At 38.2% G+C, this 17570-nt stretch overlaps 1 protein-coding gene across 2 annotated transcripts in view; it reads right to left on the reverse strand.

Annotated features, from left to right (window-relative positions):
- Positions 1–2434: 2434 nt before the first annotated feature.
- ARB2A (ARB2 cotranscriptional regulator A) overlaps positions 2435–17570 on the reverse strand; it is a 392989-nt gene continuing 377853 nt past the window's right edge. For both annotated transcript variants that reach the window (XM_028089292.2, XM_028089288.2), the window contains one exon: positions 2435–4244. In XM_028089292.2, coding sequence (XP_027945093.1) covers positions 4102–4244 — 143 coding nt within the window. In that variant the 3' untranslated portion in view covers positions 2435–4101. The remainder of the gene's footprint in view (positions 4245–17570) is intronic.

A 17570-nucleotide genomic window follows, 5' to 3' on the forward strand; every position in this document is an offset into this window, starting at 1 on the left:
TTAAAACTATCATTGTTGCTTTTTTTTTTTTTTACTCTACATAGATTTTGAGATAAACGTTGGAATGCTTTGATGGCTACTTCTATTCTCGAATCTCCGTTAATCGACTTTGTGCTATTTCCTTCTTTTCAACATCTTCCACTCGGTGTACATTCTTTACTTTTAGTACAGTGCATGACAGTTGCAATGCTTTAAATCTAAAACCGCCTAACAAAGCTGACGCTTTAGGTAGGGTAGCTTTAAGCTCTGTGAAGTGTTGATTAAAAACCCTTTCCCAGACTCAAACTGATCTTTTTGGAGATTAATAGAATATTAGATAAAAGGAAGACGAACAATTCAAGAGACTCCCACTCAGTCACTCTATACAAGGAAGGAAGGAAGGAAAGTATTCAATTTTTGAAAGGGAGTACCTCCTGGAGTCTTTTATTTTATATTATTACAGCTCCTAATAAGTAATCATAAAATCACCACTATTATCCTTTTTTTTTTTTGCCACCCATATTTCAAAGATGAGAATGTCTCACATTTATTTAAAGACATTTTCCCCTATAGAGGTATGGGGAAAGTTTTTGAGAAATTTTTACTTTCTGTAATAGTAATCTTTCTTAAATGAATCAGGATCACAGGAACCTGTCAGTTTACAGTTATAAACTACGATTGTAACAGGAGACACATGTGTTTGGATTGGGACTCCAGATAATCCAGAGAAACATGTGAAAAAATTTAACTTATTAGCCCTGATAATATAGTTAACATATTTTGTCACCCAAACTCTCTCAAAGGAGTTACAGGTTTTAAAGAAGGAAAAGCAGTAAAATAAATGTAAACAGGATATTTTCAGATTAGATGTAAACATCAAGGACCTATATAGGGACTTGGGAGCAATGTAATGTCACTAGATTCCTTCTGGAAAACACATTTCTTTACAGTATATTAAAGTGTACTTTATAAAAGCATAGGCTTAACAATGGGTTCAAATTTCTTTGTAGCTAAGGATATTTTAGATATTAAAAACAAACACCTTAAAAAAGTGCTGGCTTTGTGAAAGGTCCAAGCCAAATAGTAAGTAATCAAGTGAAGTTAGGGTGTTACCTTACAGCAACAGTAATAGTAATAAAAGCAGCTATACGGTTTAAGATATTGATGAATGCTGTTCCATCATTCAAGTTTCTGCTTTTATTAACCTCTGTACACAAATAAATGAACTTCTGAGCAAGAATAATACACCGCTGCTTGTTGGGAAAATTGTTTTTATTTTAAAATGATAAACAGAAATATATATGAAACTCCTGTGCTTTACTTTTTTTTTTTCTTTTTGTATAAACAATAATGCAATCCAGGTTGAAGCACAAGGCAGAAACTTGAGAAAACAATTATTACAAATAGATTTTCTCCCCCCTTCAAATATCCATGAAAACTTTTAACGGCTGCATGGTGAGATACCTTTATAAAGTTCTAGAGCCAGCATCTGGCTTTTAAGTTTTAACAGGACTATTTTGAATCTCAGATTTATCAACAACTCCTTCTTTCCCATTCTATTTGCTCTAAGAACTGAGTATACAATTTTTAAAAAAGTCTATATCCTAACTTTAAGCCTCTACTCTCCTAAAAAACCTGTCTAAAGAAACCAAAATGGGAAGATCAGAGCAGAAATACTGTTAACACTTGTCACCTCCAAGCAGGCGGGCTACTACCAACTGATTGTTGTTACTCCAGGAAAATTGAGGTGGATGATATTACTACATTTATACCAACAGATACATAATCAACAGGTTAAAAAAAAATCCTACATTACGAGGAATCTTACACTTATCAGTTGGAGGTCTCGGATGGTTTGCCTAGCTCTCTCCGGGTTGCTGCAGCTCAGATCCACAAGTAGAAATTACATTTGCACAACTTAAGTTTGCAAATAGCTCTCTATAGATGGTTAAACAAGGCTAACAACCCAGTAGTTTTAACGTATTAAAGGCAATTAAACAGTGATTCACTCTAGTTGCAAGTAAAGGTTTTCAAAAAGAGAAGTGAGAAAACCGAAGAGAAGGAACAGGAGTGATTTGATGTCTAAGCTGAGCACGTTTACTTTGCTCTAATTCAGGTGCATAAGCTTCAATAAATTTAGCACTGCACAAGTGCTGATTAAAAAAAAACACATAAAATTAGTTTTCCTGTGAATACTTTCATATAGTCAAAACACCACACAATTTATAACATTTTGAAAAATATATTCAATCCACATCAATTTTCAAATCCTCTCAAAGGAAGGTCCCATTATTGCATACAGTTCACCATTACTTCTAATACAGAAAAGATTGCAGACCAACATGCTTGACATTGTTGGGGTTACACATATTAAGTCATCCAGGCGTGGATAAAATGACGTTTTGATTTTTCCTGTGTTGTTTCTGCTAAAATAATATCAAAAGATACATATATATGACCACTGAAAAAAGATCACTTTAATTTGCCATCATTAAAACTATAAGAACGAATTAATGTACTTACATACCAAACACAGATATTACCAGTTTTAAAACTTGCTGAAATCGGTTCATAATATAAAAACATTTTATCCATGAGGTGGTTATTTTGTTATTTTTCTGAGGAGTCGGACAGTTCTAAGTCATTTTGGGTACATTTTATCACGTCCTCAAATAAGGCATGCATATTGTTTCATATAGTTTAAAAAAGGATGAAAAAATATTAAATTCAGACCATCATCTGCTAGAAACAGAATCTTTACTAGGTAATTAAATTCAAGTAATTAAAAATTGATAATGTTAAGATTTAATATTTGAATTTAAAAGTCAGCAAAATCTTAACTTATTTTACCTCTTATATTTCACAGTGTTGGCCAGATATCAGCTGGATTAAAGTAATTGTTGAAACCCTAGGGCGAAACCCTACAGAGGAAGTGGACTACTAAAAATTATGCCATTGTATTGACAGGAGAAAATCTTTCACACCAGTTCTTTCTTTCCCTTTCTGTTGGAGCAGAAACCTAGAAGAATCATTTTAGTTCCACTTAAGCCTTTCAGAAGGAAAAGGTAGAACAGCACACAGGTTCATTTTCCTGATGACAATAAATACTATCCCTAACAAGGTCTAACTCCATGAAAGCTCAGAATAGATCACGCTAGTTAGGATTATCAACAACAACAAACTTTCTGCACTTTAGGATTTAAAAAGCAAAACAAGTGTGTGATCTAAATTACAATGCCACTCAATACACATTATACATTTAAAAAAGTCAATTCTAATGATAAAGTTGGAAATTCCATTGAAAATGGGACCTTTCACAACTTAAAAGATTTGCTCATCATTACGTTTTGGTTTAAACAATCTCTTCTGAAATTCGAGACTTGTGTAAAATCTCATATTCAAAATGGCAAGGATTTTCAGCGGTAATGTGTCATCGGTACTTTATATTTACGCAAAGTTTTTCTTCTGGTCTCGAATCGAAAATAGATTGTTAGAGAACAATTTGCACTCCCAAGACGACATAGCACATCACGGCATTCACGTTCTGAATTTAAAAAAATTTGGCTTTTCTGGGGAGGTTGGGGGGTAAGTTCCTTTAAAAAAAATGCGTAAGAGGCCCTTAGGGGAAAACCTACCTAAAATGGAAGTTTGAAATCTAGAATAAAAGTTTGCTTCTGTTCGGAGAAAAAACCTGGACATGATTGAGGGGGGCCGGGGGCCGGTGCCAGAGGCGGCTGCGCTGCAGCGGGCGGTAGGACCGCGCAGACGCCGCTCGCCCCGCAGCGCCGGCGCGGGCTCCGTCAGGGCAATTAGAGGCGCGCCGGCCGCGCCGAGCAGGGCGCTGTCAGCCTTAATCTGCGCGCTGACGGGCAGCGCGAAGCCCGAGCTCAGCCCGCAGGAAGCACGACCAGTGAACCCATATTGCTTTGACAGTTGCACTCATCTAGAAATAATGCAAAACGCTATTTAGATGTATATATCACGACCCTGTGCTCTAGGAAGAAAACAATCTAATGAGGGGCTGGGAGTCTGCTCGCCGACAACAAGCAGTTAGGAGACGTGTGGATGCATGCTCGAGTGTGGTGCCTTGGCTTCCCCTCCCCCGTCTCGCTCGTTCTCCTCTTACAGCTCTTCGTGCTTTATTCTGTGGGAGCGCCGCGTCAGAGCCGGCTTGAGGGAACTGGTCTTTGCCTCAGAGGCTTCGGTAAAGAATTTGAAAATAGACGGGAAGCTCTTCCAGGAAGTTAGCTCGTGACGGTCGGTGCCTGCAAAAAAACACAGATTCGGTTACGAGGTGGCCTCGCTCGGTGCCAAGGCACAGGCCGCCCGTCTTCAGCCCCTGGAGCCCGAGCCCCGCCCTCGGAGCCCGCGTCCCCCGCGTTCGGCCCGCGCTCCGGCGCCTGCTCCCCCGCCGGCGCGCGTCTCCAGGCCCCGGGCGCGGCCTCTCCAGGCCACACCTGTGCCCGAGGGTTCACTCTGCTCCCAGGGCCGAGGGCTGTCTACGTCGGCTCACCGCGCATCTCTGCCGGCGGCGCCCGGGGCGGCCCTCCAGAGACCTCCGCCGCCTGCCGCCCGAGCCCCCTTCCCGCCCCTGACGCGAGGACGCGGCTGGTCGCCCCCCGCGGCTTGCCCGAGGCGCGGCCAGGCGGCCCCGGGGCCTCAGCCCCTCCGGGCCAATCGAGGCGCTCGGAGGGAAGGGCCACTCCCTCTCCCGCCTCGAAACCACCCACTTCCCCCGGCTCCGCGCGCGCGCGGGGATTGGTTTCCCCCAGCGCGCGGAATCCGGCTTCTTCACCCACCCTGGAGCACCCACGTTTCTTGCTTCCCAAGAGAATAAAACAAATCGGATTTTTCTTGCCTCTCTCGGAAGCTGTGCTGTTAGACATCATTTGTCCCAGGGAGGTCACCGCGACCAAATTATATGGGATGCTTCATGAAGGTTCAGATTAAAAAAGAGACTGTGCCCAGAAGTGTCCTAGGAGGCTACATTTTTAAAGATTTTAGGGGACAGTTTTAGAAAAGCTAAAAAAAGTGTTTCAAAGCAGTGACTACAAAAAGAGCATTTAGGCCTCCTATTTTGTCAGGAGGAATTGAACTTAGAAAATACAGGTTTAGTTTGTCACTTTACAGGGTTATTTTATTTTACTACAGCTTCTTTCTGTGGCTAAATTTGATACTGATGTACAGTGTTTTTCAAGTCAAACCTCCCTTCAGTTTAACACAGGCAAAAAAAGAAAAAAATAACAGTGATGTAGTCATAAGAACAGATGATATTAATCGCTTTCGACTCCTTGAGATAACATCATTTTACCAGTCTCTTCATAACAATTTTTTAATTAAAAAATAAAAATAATAACGAAGACTCTGCCATAGAAATAATGAGTGAATAGCTTTGAAACAGCTGAAATCTTTTCCTACATCACTCAATTATGCAGAGAGATACTGCCTGGAAGTCTTGGGATTCAGGGCCTCTGTCTGATACTTTAACATTGTTAATGATAATTCTTTAGTCTGTAATAGTAGGTCATTGCTATGGTTACTCTACAATGGTGCAACACTTTGCTTTCCCCTTCAGCTATTCGCTGAGACCTGGTAACCACATTTGTTGCCTAGCAACAGTTTTGTGACAGTATCACAATCTGGGAGTTACAACAATAAGGATGCTATGGCTGCAGTCGACCAGAGAGCAGAAAGCTACAGTCTGTGCATGGGACTTAGATGTGGGAGCTGGCCCTACTAGAGAACCCCTCTCTTTATAGGTGCCCTCACAAGCATGCTCTCTATCCTCTCCTCTGCAATTTGGCCTTATGAACCTGCATTGGAAACTATGATCCAGTACTGAAGTCATATCCTTGAGAAATACCCTCCAACACTACCGTATTCAGGTTAAAAAATGAGGTCATTTCTTTATCAGCTTACTCATTTTGGGCAAATTTCAATGTTACTCAATGGGAGAGAGAGAGGAGTGTAGTTTTATCCTGGCAAATTCTAAAGTGCCTTGACTTGATTTTGACAAGTCTTCACAGAATTCTGGGGAATAAAAAAATTATATACATGCCTGCCCGCATCAATAGGTGTGCAACTTTCAAGTTCTTTAAAATATATGTAACATCCAGGTATTTGTTATTATTTTTCCACTGATTTATTCATGACAATCCTAAAGAATTCTTTTGAATTTGGAGGCATTTATATTCTCCAAACCCAAGTAAGCAGTTCTAGATAGGCTCAGACAAACCTACTGTGGGTATATTTGAAAGGGGCCCAGTTTCTGGATAGGTTTATGAAATTCCTGTTCCTATTTCTATGGTGCTTGCAAATCTAGTTTCATTTCAATAACTAATTGCACTTATGATAAGATACCTTAAAATCAATTGTATTTCTTCCTTTTGAAAGACTATTCTCAGATGCATACTACACGGCAACACCCATCCCCAAAAACAATAAGAAAAGAAAGAAAGAAAAAAAAAGGTGTTAATTGTCTTCTTTTCCCTCTCATTTTCCATGCTTCCAGACTCATTTGGCATTTCCTCCATAGTGATCACACTTACACTTACTAGTGTTACCAAGGCTATGATCAATTTGTAAGCTTTCTCAGGGAATTCTTCTCATAATTCCTCCCACCCCTTGAAAACCAATTCAATCTAGGAATCTAGGGGGACCTAAGGAGTCAATGGTCTGAAGCAATTTTAACTCCTTTATTTTTTCTTTCCTGGTGACAATCTTTCTGAAAGATGAACAAATTTCCCTGGTGATAAAATCACCACAAAGGCTTTTTAGTTTTAGCTTACGATTACTCTCTGCTTGATTAGTCCTGGGCTGAAAAGACCAAAGTTCCTGAGATAACTGAGTACCTGCACTGGCTCTCAACATTTACCCCTGCAATTTAAGAGTATAAATAATGAGAATGTGTGCTCTGTCAGACGAAGGGAAACTGCTGGGAGTAAAGGTAATAAGTAAAGTGGGTTAGAAACTGAACTATAGAGAACTGAGTGGGGGTGGGAGAATTCTCCCTAAACTAAGGAGTAGTAAAGTGAGTATTTTATACAAGTGGCTTTCTTTTAAAAAATTTTCAAAGTAGGTTTTTAATAATTTTATTAAAATAGCAGTTGGAAGTTAGGTAACTGCATTTCCACCTGGGGCTGCATATATACATTTCAAGAACATGTCTGGAGACCATTTTTGAAAAGTCAGAGCCAAAGTTCAATGAAAAAATTTACAAATTAATATGAATATCTATCCATAGCAACGCTTAGAGAATGGAAACTTTTGAGAGCAGCTTTCTAGTAGTTAAAAAATACACCACTTTAGGAAAAATTATCCCATCAGGACAGAAACACTAGACCATTACATTATCTATTCATAAAAGGATATAAAAGTGGAAAATACAGGCCAATCAAAAAAGCAGCCATATATTGAGAAACTGTAATGTGTAGGTAATATGGAAAATCATTTCAAAATAACTTAACCATGTTATTTAAAGGATATAAACATGATTCCTAGTTTTTCCTCTAGCACAACTTTACCCTAATCAAAAGCTCCTTTTTTTAGGGACTATGAACTTGTTTCCACTTTTCAGACCCCTAATCTAGAGAGGTTCCCACAGTAGAGGGAGTAAAGGGTTTCCCATATTAAATACCCGCCATGTTCACAGGGAAAGATTTTTGTATCTTCTTGGATTGGCAGGTTTGTTCTTTCTGGATAATTCACCTTTGGGGCAAATTTAGTTTCCTACTCCATAGAATCAATTCAGTATCAAAATAAAAAGTACAGGGTCTCAGTGCTTCATTACAAAAAAGTGTCTTTGTTCAGTCTCAATAAGTGATTCTAAACGGGCATGGTAGTGGCCCCTGGGGCATTCTGGAAATTTGTAGGGATATTTTTGGTGGTCAAGATGATTGGTAAGAACTATTGGCATTTAGAGGAAGGAGGCCAGGGAAGCTGGAAATCCTGCAATTCGCAGGGCAGTAGAGTGCAATGAAGAATTGTTTTGCATCCCACATGGTTTTCTTTCCTCTTTTCTTTCCTCTTTTCTTTCTTTCTTTTCTTTCTTCCTTTCTTTCTTTCTTTCTTTCTTTCTCTTTCTTTCTTTTCTTTTTCTTTCTTTCTTTCTTCTTTCTCTCTCTCTCTCTTTCTTTCTTTCTTCTTTTCTCTCTCTCTCTCTCTCTCCTTCCTTCCTTCCAAGATTTTATTTATTTGAGAGCACATGAACATGGGGGGAGGGGCAGAAGGAGAGGGAGACGCAGACTCCCCACTGAAGAGGGAGCCCCACACGAGGCTCAATCCCAGCACCCTGGGATCATGACCTGAGCCAAAGGAAGATGCTTAACTGACTGAGCCACGTAGTCCCCCTCCCCCACACCCCACCATGGTTTTCAAATGTTCCACCAGCTATTCATGTAGTTGAAAACCCTGTTTATAATTATATGGGCTTAGAATGTCGATGTGTTTAACCAATACTCTCAAAGTACTTTTGGCATCATTTTAACATATACAGAATTTTCTAGGAATCTGACACCATGTAAATTGAAGGGATTTTGTACTTTATGTTGTTCAGAATATTAATAAGCAAGAGTGGTTTATATAATTACCAAAGTGATTTACCATATGAGAAAAATCTCATCACTGATGGCATCACTGCCCATGAAACTTGAGTCACTGATAAGCATACCCACATTAGCCTGCATTTGTAGCTGTTGAATCCACAGTGATTTTATGTACAGAACTAAGTATCTGACTACTATATTATGCCTTCTTATGTAGATTTTCTAGAGCACTTAAAATATTGATATGCATATTATTTTTTATTATGAGCTACTTTTCTTTTATTCCTTCTATGTGTTAACTAGAGCATTATAATAATTTAGCTATCTTAAAGTAGGTGGATCATGTTATCTTTAGAATTCATTTCAAGATAGTACAAGCACTACATAATATTTGTTTTAGGGGAGATATTTAGATGATCAAGTGTCAGCTTAAATAAAAATGAATAGTTAATTCTTTTTTTATTATATTAGAGATTAATTTTCCCTATAGTCTGAACCCTACTCTCTCTCTTTTATCCTATGCAGAGTAGAAAATGCCTTTTATTTCTCTTAATGTTCCTTCCATAAATATTGTTTGTCAATGATGTTATTCACTGTGAAATAACCAAAAGGCAGAGGACAGGGGATCCTCCATAAAATACACTGAATATTTATCCTTTACCTATTTTTGTTTTAAAAAAATGAATTGTAGCAAATTTCAAAGTGGTAAAGATAGCACACATGGTCAAAAGGATTAGAAACTTAAAGTATGAAGTATTAGACTGTAAATCATATGAGAAAGATCAAATTGCTAAAATGTGTCATTTGTTTTCCCCAAAGACTATATATTTTAAAAAAAGTGTCTTGTAATGGAACTGAGAAAGAGGGAGGCTACATTTATATAATAGCATTTAGAAATTAAACAAAACTCGTTGGAAATAGCACTGAGAGTGGAATGCTTAAAGAATAGGGTAAGAGAGAAGAAAACATTGCTGTATCTTCTGTCTTGTCTATTTCCTTTACTTCTTCCTGTGATGACTTCAATCCAAGTGTTTCTTACAAGTCTGCCTTGTCCACACTCCTCTTCACTTGATCTTAGTGCTTACATTTTTTTGGGCAAAAACTATGCCAAAATATGCTAGTGAGTTAGCAGCCAAAATCCTGATGTTTACTTTGGCAGATGTAGACTAGTCTGAAGCTGTACCTCATTTTATGCAGTAGATGTCTTAAAAAGTTATATGTAAACAGAATTTCTGTAAATAGAATTTCTTTAAAGGAAGAAGTGGGTTATTTACCTCTTCAGCGAATCTTTTAATAAAGCGAAGAAATGTCTGGGAAAGCAAATAATCATTCTTCAAGTGATATCACACATACACACGTATGCATGTGCAGATCCACACACCACACACACATCAAATTTGCCAGAGATGAGGTTTACTAGTATAATGATGGACAGTCTTAAGTTCTCACCAAAGAGATAATTTAGAAGAATTTCTTGGTCAGCTATTTGCTATTCTAATTATTGCTAGTCACCTTATTTTACATGGCCCTAGACCAAAAGGTCATGGAATAATTTCAACAATCTATGCATAATTTACATTTTTACAGTCTGGCTTAGAATAGGGAATATAACTGTTGACAGAGTCACTTTTGAATGCAAAATATGATTTTTATGTCTTTGTTCTGGGGCACGGGAAACTAGCACGTGCCCCTACTCTCTCACTGACATTCCCCAATCCCTCCCCCCACCAAAAGAGTTGTTGTTTTTTTTAAAGCCAAAGGTAATGAATAAATTTTGTTCCCTAAGATAAAGGGGGAAAGAAAAAAAAAACCTAGGAAGATATGAAACATTAATATTAACAAGATAACATGTCTATGATACCTTCAAAATGACAAGGTTTGATTTAAAAAAAATTGATCTTTAACAAGAAAAAGAAATATGGGCAATTAGGAAGTAATGAAGACCCTGTCAATATAGCTATGTTGATAATAACAGGTAAGGGAATTCTTGAGAAAATCTAATTTATAAAAATCAAGAGGTCTGTAATATGCATTACTGAGTCCCACTGGGATTAACTAATGAACTTATGAGCTCACCAGCAGTTATTTTTAGAGAGTTATAAAGAATTAGAGAAATACCAGAGCACTGAAAAATAATGTGCCTTCTAAAAAGAAATAAAATGTAACTACTCAAACTCATTTTAAAATGAATTCTAGAGCTTCTAAGAAGAACATCATTAACCACCCGCCCCCCACAACTTACCAACATTTGAACAGAGAAGGGCTCCTAATGGAGACTCTCCCAAGTTAGAAGGCGAAAGTGTGAGACTCAGCCACTGTTGGGAGTAGTAAGTGGAGTGAGCTGTTCATCGGGACTGTGTGAGGGAAATGCCAAGAGCAGCTTAGTAAACATGCTGCATTGCCTTGTGAAATTGTGTAAGAAGTAGGCAAATCTCTTTGCATTGCATGGAAAATGCAATACGGTTAAAGCTGAAATTGTGTGTTGAGACCTGAAGGCAAGTTGTCAAGCTTAACCAGAAATAAGAGACAGGCTGAAACAAAGACATAAACTCAGTGTTAGAAACTTTTGGGTCACATGCAGCTTCTGGGCATCCTGTCCTTTCCTTCACCTTCTCTCCTAGATTTCTCACCTATGGAAGGGGACTTGGGGGAGAGGTGGGGGCTGGGTACTGCACAGGGCATCTCAAGACCCAGGAAACAACTCTGGGCAGCAAACTTACTCTTAGGCAGAGTAGACAGCCTGCAGTAGCTGTGGGTCTCTGACATTTAACCTAGAAGACCTCTCTCTCTAATCAACCGCTTAACCAATAAAAAATGGATACATTTTTATTGCTTCAATTGCCTATCAAACCCAGACAGCCGGTGTAGAAGTGCTTTCTTTGGTTTTAATTCTTGTCTCATGTAACACTCCTAATGTTGCCACAAGGCCTGACCTCCAGAGATACTGTTTCCCTTTCAAAATCTGAGTCTAGGTTTGGGCAAATGCTCCCTTTTTCCAGTTTCCCTTTGTCATTTTCCAAAGTAATTTTACTAAGGGATTGTAAGAGGATAGAGTCCTGGACAAGGGAATGCGAAGAACCACAAATACAGTCATTTCCATAAGTACAGGTTCCCAATTCTATTATTCCCAACACAATCATCAGCAAAGAGCTTTACTGGACTTCATTTTTTAAAACAGTGCTCTGTCCAGCAGGGCTGGTACAACCTGACAGGTATCTTGTCAGGCTTCCCTTTCTCCTGGCTTCTCTGTCTGTTACTAGATAGATACCAATGACTTATGGCTGCTAGTTTGACTCTCCATGTATCAGGGGAAGGTGAGGAGCTGGGGAGTGGGGAGGGAGGGAGGGAGGGAGGGTGAGAGAGAATGAACTGCAAAATACTTTCCTTACTTCAAAACCAAACCAAACCATTTACTAGTTCAAATATCCAAATCTTTTGTGGTCCTCCTTTCTCAAACGTGGAGTCTACTCTAAATGATATATTTTGTGGGCAGATAGTTTTTCCAGAGGTTCTGTGATTGATTAATTCATACATTCATACATGTATTTATTATATGCCAGGCACTATTTCGTGGGGCTGAGGATACAGTGGTGAGGAAGATAAATAAATGCACCACTCTTGTAGCATATTGCTAGCGCAGATGACAGACAATAAACAAGTAAACCAGCGAACATGATAATTTTGGAGAGTCAGAACACTGTGAAGAAAACACAGCAAGGGGATGTGAAGAGAAAGAGGCAGGAAGATGTGGTGGGACGAGGAGAGATGGTCATCAGTGTAGACGAGGTGAAGACTTCTGACCTGAGACCTGAAGGGCAAGGCAGACAAAGGTCTGGGGGCAGAGTGCAGTCGGCAGAGTTCTGGAGGAGCAGGAGCAGAGGCTCTGAGGAGGAAAGAGCTTGTCACAGTTGAGGAACTGAAACGCTAGAGTGACGGGAGCACTGTGGGTCAGGGGAAGTGGTAGAAAATGATTCAGAGGTGGGCAGCCTCCAAGCCATAGGAGGTATCGAAGGCCGTAGTGAAAGGTTTGGCTATTATTCCAAGTGCAGTGAAAGGGCTGTTTGCAGAGTTCTGAGCAGAGGAGAATTAAATGTGACTTGTGTTTAAAAAAAGAAGACAGGTTGGTATGTGAATGGTGGATGGATTATGGGGAGTTAGAATGAAGGACTGCGTTTACCCTCATTGCATTTATCGACTCCACCCACCTCTAGAGCGTTCTCTGGGGCACACTCTTTGGAGTATAAAATCCACTTACTGATAGTTCACATAAATAAATTAATGATATAGCAATAGTAATATGCAGTAAGAGTTGAAAGAGACTAATAAAATAGTATTTCCAAGAACTGAATACAAAATGGAGTTGAACTAGGAAAAACGGTTTCCTAACAATTTTGCTCCTGTGATTGATGCTGATAACTCTGCTTTCTCAGCCCTTAGAAGCACTGTTGTGTGTGGTGGGAAGATACTGGGAAGGCGAATATGCTGTCACAGCATTCCATTTCTGCAAGCAGTCCAGAGGAGACTGCTGGGTTTTCTCTTTACACAGGCATTTCCCCGGAGTTCTTCATTTCTATGAATGGACACAACATTCTCTTAACTACTGCAGCTCAAAGCCTCTCAGCCATCTTTGATTTTTCTCCTCCCTTGTTTGTGGTCTCCTGATCCAGTTACCAACTCCCAGCGATTACACCTTAGCAAAGTTTTTCTAGTCTCCTTCTCCTTTTCTAATCCCTCTGTTATCACTCTAGATTTAATGACCTATCATTTAGAATCTTGAAACTTCCTCCTAACTCATTTCATTGCCTTCAACCTCTCCTCCTCTATTTTGTACCTCACTTGCTACCAGATGAAAAATTCTAAAGTATCATTTGTGTCACATGCCTCTTTCTCTGTTCAAAAATATCCAATAGCTCTCCATAATCTATTAAATCAAGTAGAAATTCCTTAATATGGTTTAAAGCGCTTCATTCTCTGGCTCCAGCCTTCTATTCTGAGTTTATTTCTCAATTCTTCTATAGGTATCCCCTATCCTCCCAGGACCTGCTCAATTGACATTTTTAAAACCTTTTCAAAATCTCAGGGACTGGACATCTGTGATTCTGAAGTTCAGCCAGAGAAGAAATTATCATTGTAAAGTTTTGAAGAGGCAGGGGTCAAACTTTATTCATTTTGAATGCAGATTGACAAATACACCTTACATTGAAGTGTATGTTAGCTTTTGGAGTTAAGAAATAAATTTCTCTAAAATTGGAATATAATGACAGTTGGATACTCTATAACTAAAAGCTGAAGGAAGTAGAATGTTTTTCTTGCTCTCTTCAAAAAACTGATGAGGTGATGATCCACAGTCCATTAGCCACTAGTTGATAAGCACTGACAAATACTCAAAGTATCTTCCAGATCTCTTTAGCTAAAATGTTGTGCTTATCTAGTAAACACAATTTGCTAGCATCAAAAGAGGTTTAGATAAGTGTCAGAACTGAGGACTCTAGAAAACTTTAACTGTAATTGTTCGAGAGCTTGTATTCCCAAGATGTAGTTGGCTTGGTCTAAATTTAGATGCAGATAGAAACATACCAAATATAAAAGAGTAAAGATGTGTAAAGGACCCTGGGTAAAATTTTATTCAATAGTTTCATTTCCAGATAAGAAATATAAAGTTAAGAGAGGTTGTGATAAGCCAAAGGCACACAGACATTTTGCCCTAATATAGTCAATATTTACAAATCAGTAAAACCCTGGAATAGTAAAAAATTTCAGAAGATGTGTGTCTGATTGCTTTAAGATCCAGTTCAGTATTTACTTCCTCTAATAAGCTGTCTTTGGTTAGCTTTATCCCATAGTAGCTACCCCCTTTCCTTATGTTTCAGTATTTTGTATACAGTGTATACTATACTGTCATATACCTGTTTTGCTTAACTAGTTATTTCATGTATGAAAAATACCTTGCTTTATCTCCAAATCCTTTGGTGGGGGATAATGCTTCAAAACATTTTATTCCAGAAATCATGGTTGAGGATTAATAGATGTTTGTTATATAAACAACTGCCTGGAACAGAATTCACCAGAAAACTGATGCTTATTAAATGCTATTAAAATTTAATAAAGCATGGAATCATAAGCCTTTTCTGTGGTTTTTGCACTATTTTAATGATAATTCCCATTTTGAAATTAGGGAAAAGGAGGCATACAGAAGATCATGGCAGTAAAAACTTGTGAATTTAGAAAGCAAAGTGCTACTGGTATTCTGAATACGCAGATAAACTACTATATGAATTTTTGTAACCACATCATCATTTGTATTGCTTTGTCAGGCTTTCAAAAGGAGACATGTTTGTTTCGCGGCCAACAAAGGGAGCAAGAAAGCAGAGAGTCAGGAGGAGGTAGTAAAGTAGTCATAATAGACTGCCCAAGTTACTTAAATTATTTTGAATTACACTAAAGCCTATAGGCCAATTTGGGGAGAACTGATATATTTACAATACCGAGTGTTCCAATCAATGAACATTACATATTTTGCCATTTATTTAGATCATCTTTAATGCTTCTTAATAAGGCTTTATCATTTTCTCCATAGAGAATTTGAACTTCATTTTTAATTAAGCTAATAAGTACACTTTTTATTTTGAGATAATTGTAGATTCATAAGCACTTATAAGAAATAGCAGATTCATCCTGTGTCCCTTTTATACTTTTCCTCAATAGTAGCATCTTGTAAAACCACATTATAATATGACAGTGCTCTAGTTAAGATACAGAACATTGCCATCACCACAAATATAACTCATGTACCCTATTATAGCCATGCTCACTTCTCTTCCAGCCCCTCCCTCACCCTGGCAACCACTAATCTGTTCTCCATTTCTATAATTTTGTCATTTCAAGGAAGTCATATAAATGGAATTATACAGTATGTAACACCTTGGGATTGGCTTTTTCATTCATCTTAGTTCTTTGGAGATTTATCCAGATTGTTTTGCATCAATAACTTGTTCCTTTTTATTGCTAAGTAGTATTCCATGGTATGGATGTACTACGGTTTGTTTAACCATTCACCTGTTGAAGGACATCTGGATTGTTTCCAGTTTTTTGGCTACTATGAATAAAGCTGCTATAAACATTCATGTACAAATTTTTGTGTGAGATAATCTTCATTTTTCTGGGATAAATGCCCAAGAGTGCAACTGCTGGCTAAATATTAGTTACATGCTTAGTTTTTAAAGAAACTGCTACACTATTTTCCAGAGTCATTGTACCACCAGATGGTCAACCATGTCAATGTAACTGAGTTCCAGGAAAAACTTGGACACCAAGGTTTAGGTGAGCTTCCCTGATTTGCAATACTCCATGTGTATTCTCACACATTGTTGCTGAAAAAAGACAGCACTGTTTGTGACTTGACTTGAAGAGGACCACTGGAAACTCATCCTTGGAACTTTCCTACACTGTGCCTTAAGTGTCTCTTCCTCGACCGATTTTAATTTTACCCTTTTGCTATACTAGACTGTCGCTGTGACTATAACAGCTTTCAGTGACTTCTGTGAGTACCTCTGGCAAATGCTCAAACCTGAAGGCAGTCTCAGGGACATGCGCTTACATTGGTATCAGAAGTGACAGTGGTCTTGGGGACTCTAGAAGTTTGTATCTACAAAAACATCTTGCTGGGCTTTTGACAGGAATTATGTTAAACCTGCACAGCAATTTGGAGAGAAAGAACATCTTTACTATGTTGAGTGAATCTTCGAACATGACGTATTTCTTAGCTTTATTTTTTAGTACAGCATATTTGGCGACACTACTATAAATGGATCTTTAACTACTTGTCATTGGCATATAGAAAGACAATTGACTTTTTTATTTTTTTTAAGTTTTTTTTTTTAAGATTTTATTTATTTTTGTTGACAGAGAGATAGAGAGCACAAGTAGGCAGATAGGCAGGCAGAGGGAGAGGGAGAAGCGGGCTCCCCGCTGAGCAGGGAGCCCGACGTGGGGCTCGATCCCAGGACCCTGGGATCACGACCCGAGCCGAAGGCAGCCATTTAACTGACTGAGCCACCCAGGAGCCCCGACAATTGACTTTTGTATAATGATTCTGTACCCCAGCAACCTTGCTAAATTATACATTTCATCCACATGATTTATCTACAGCCTTTGAATTTTCTACATAAATAATCGTATCATATGTGAAAAACTTAAGTTTCTTTTTCTAATTCTTTTAGCTTTTACTTCCTCCAGTTATAAATTAAGGAAAACTTTTAAAAAATAGCCTCAAATGTATTTACACCACTAATTATTGAGATGAATAAGATATCACATGAAGCAAATTATTATAAATAATATAAAACTGGCATGAAATGACCACATTTTTGATTTTGATTGATTTCTTGATGTTAGACTTACAAAAGACCTAGCTCTGTCAGGTAATGTCATCTAGTTGCTGACTGTTGGTCATGAAAGTTCTCTGTTACCTTATAACAGACACTGACAGCTTCTGGGGTGTCAGTTATGCTCCTAACAATGTGATTTCTTTTCATCCTCGTTAGTAATGTAGAAACAGACTATTTTTGTTACCTTCAGCCTCCAAGTCTAGAGTTGCCTTCACGCTGTCTGGTAATACTTTAATTTCCTTACCAGTTCTCTTCCCCAAAGATTTCCTCTCTGAATATCTTAAGAAAAAAAAAAAAATCCCAGGATGCAACTGTGTTGTACATGGCAAGAATCTTTAAAGGATCCCAAACTTATTGACACAACAGCATTAATACATAAAGAATAACATCTTCCATTAAGATAAAGATGGACTGATTTTTAATTAAATACATATATTCACAAATATGTAAACATAGCAAATTCCTACTATGGACTAGTTTAGAAAATGACATGGAAACATATTACACAGGACTGAATACTAAATACCACATAATATTTCAGATTATCAGGATAGGGAAAATTCATGAGCACTCAAATTAACATTAAGTTCCCCTAGGGACTTATTTACAATAAAGATTGAACAGAACTAGATACGGCTAAACAATTACTAGAAAGAGTTAT

This window comes from Eumetopias jubatus, unplaced genomic scaffold, assembly GCF_037043125.1.
Source record: "Eumetopias jubatus isolate StellerSeaLion01/CBP00866 unplaced genomic scaffold, mEumJub1_p1.0 scaffold_5, whole genome shotgun sequence".
NCBI lineage: Eukaryota > Metazoa > Chordata > Mammalia > Carnivora > Otariidae > Eumetopias > Eumetopias jubatus.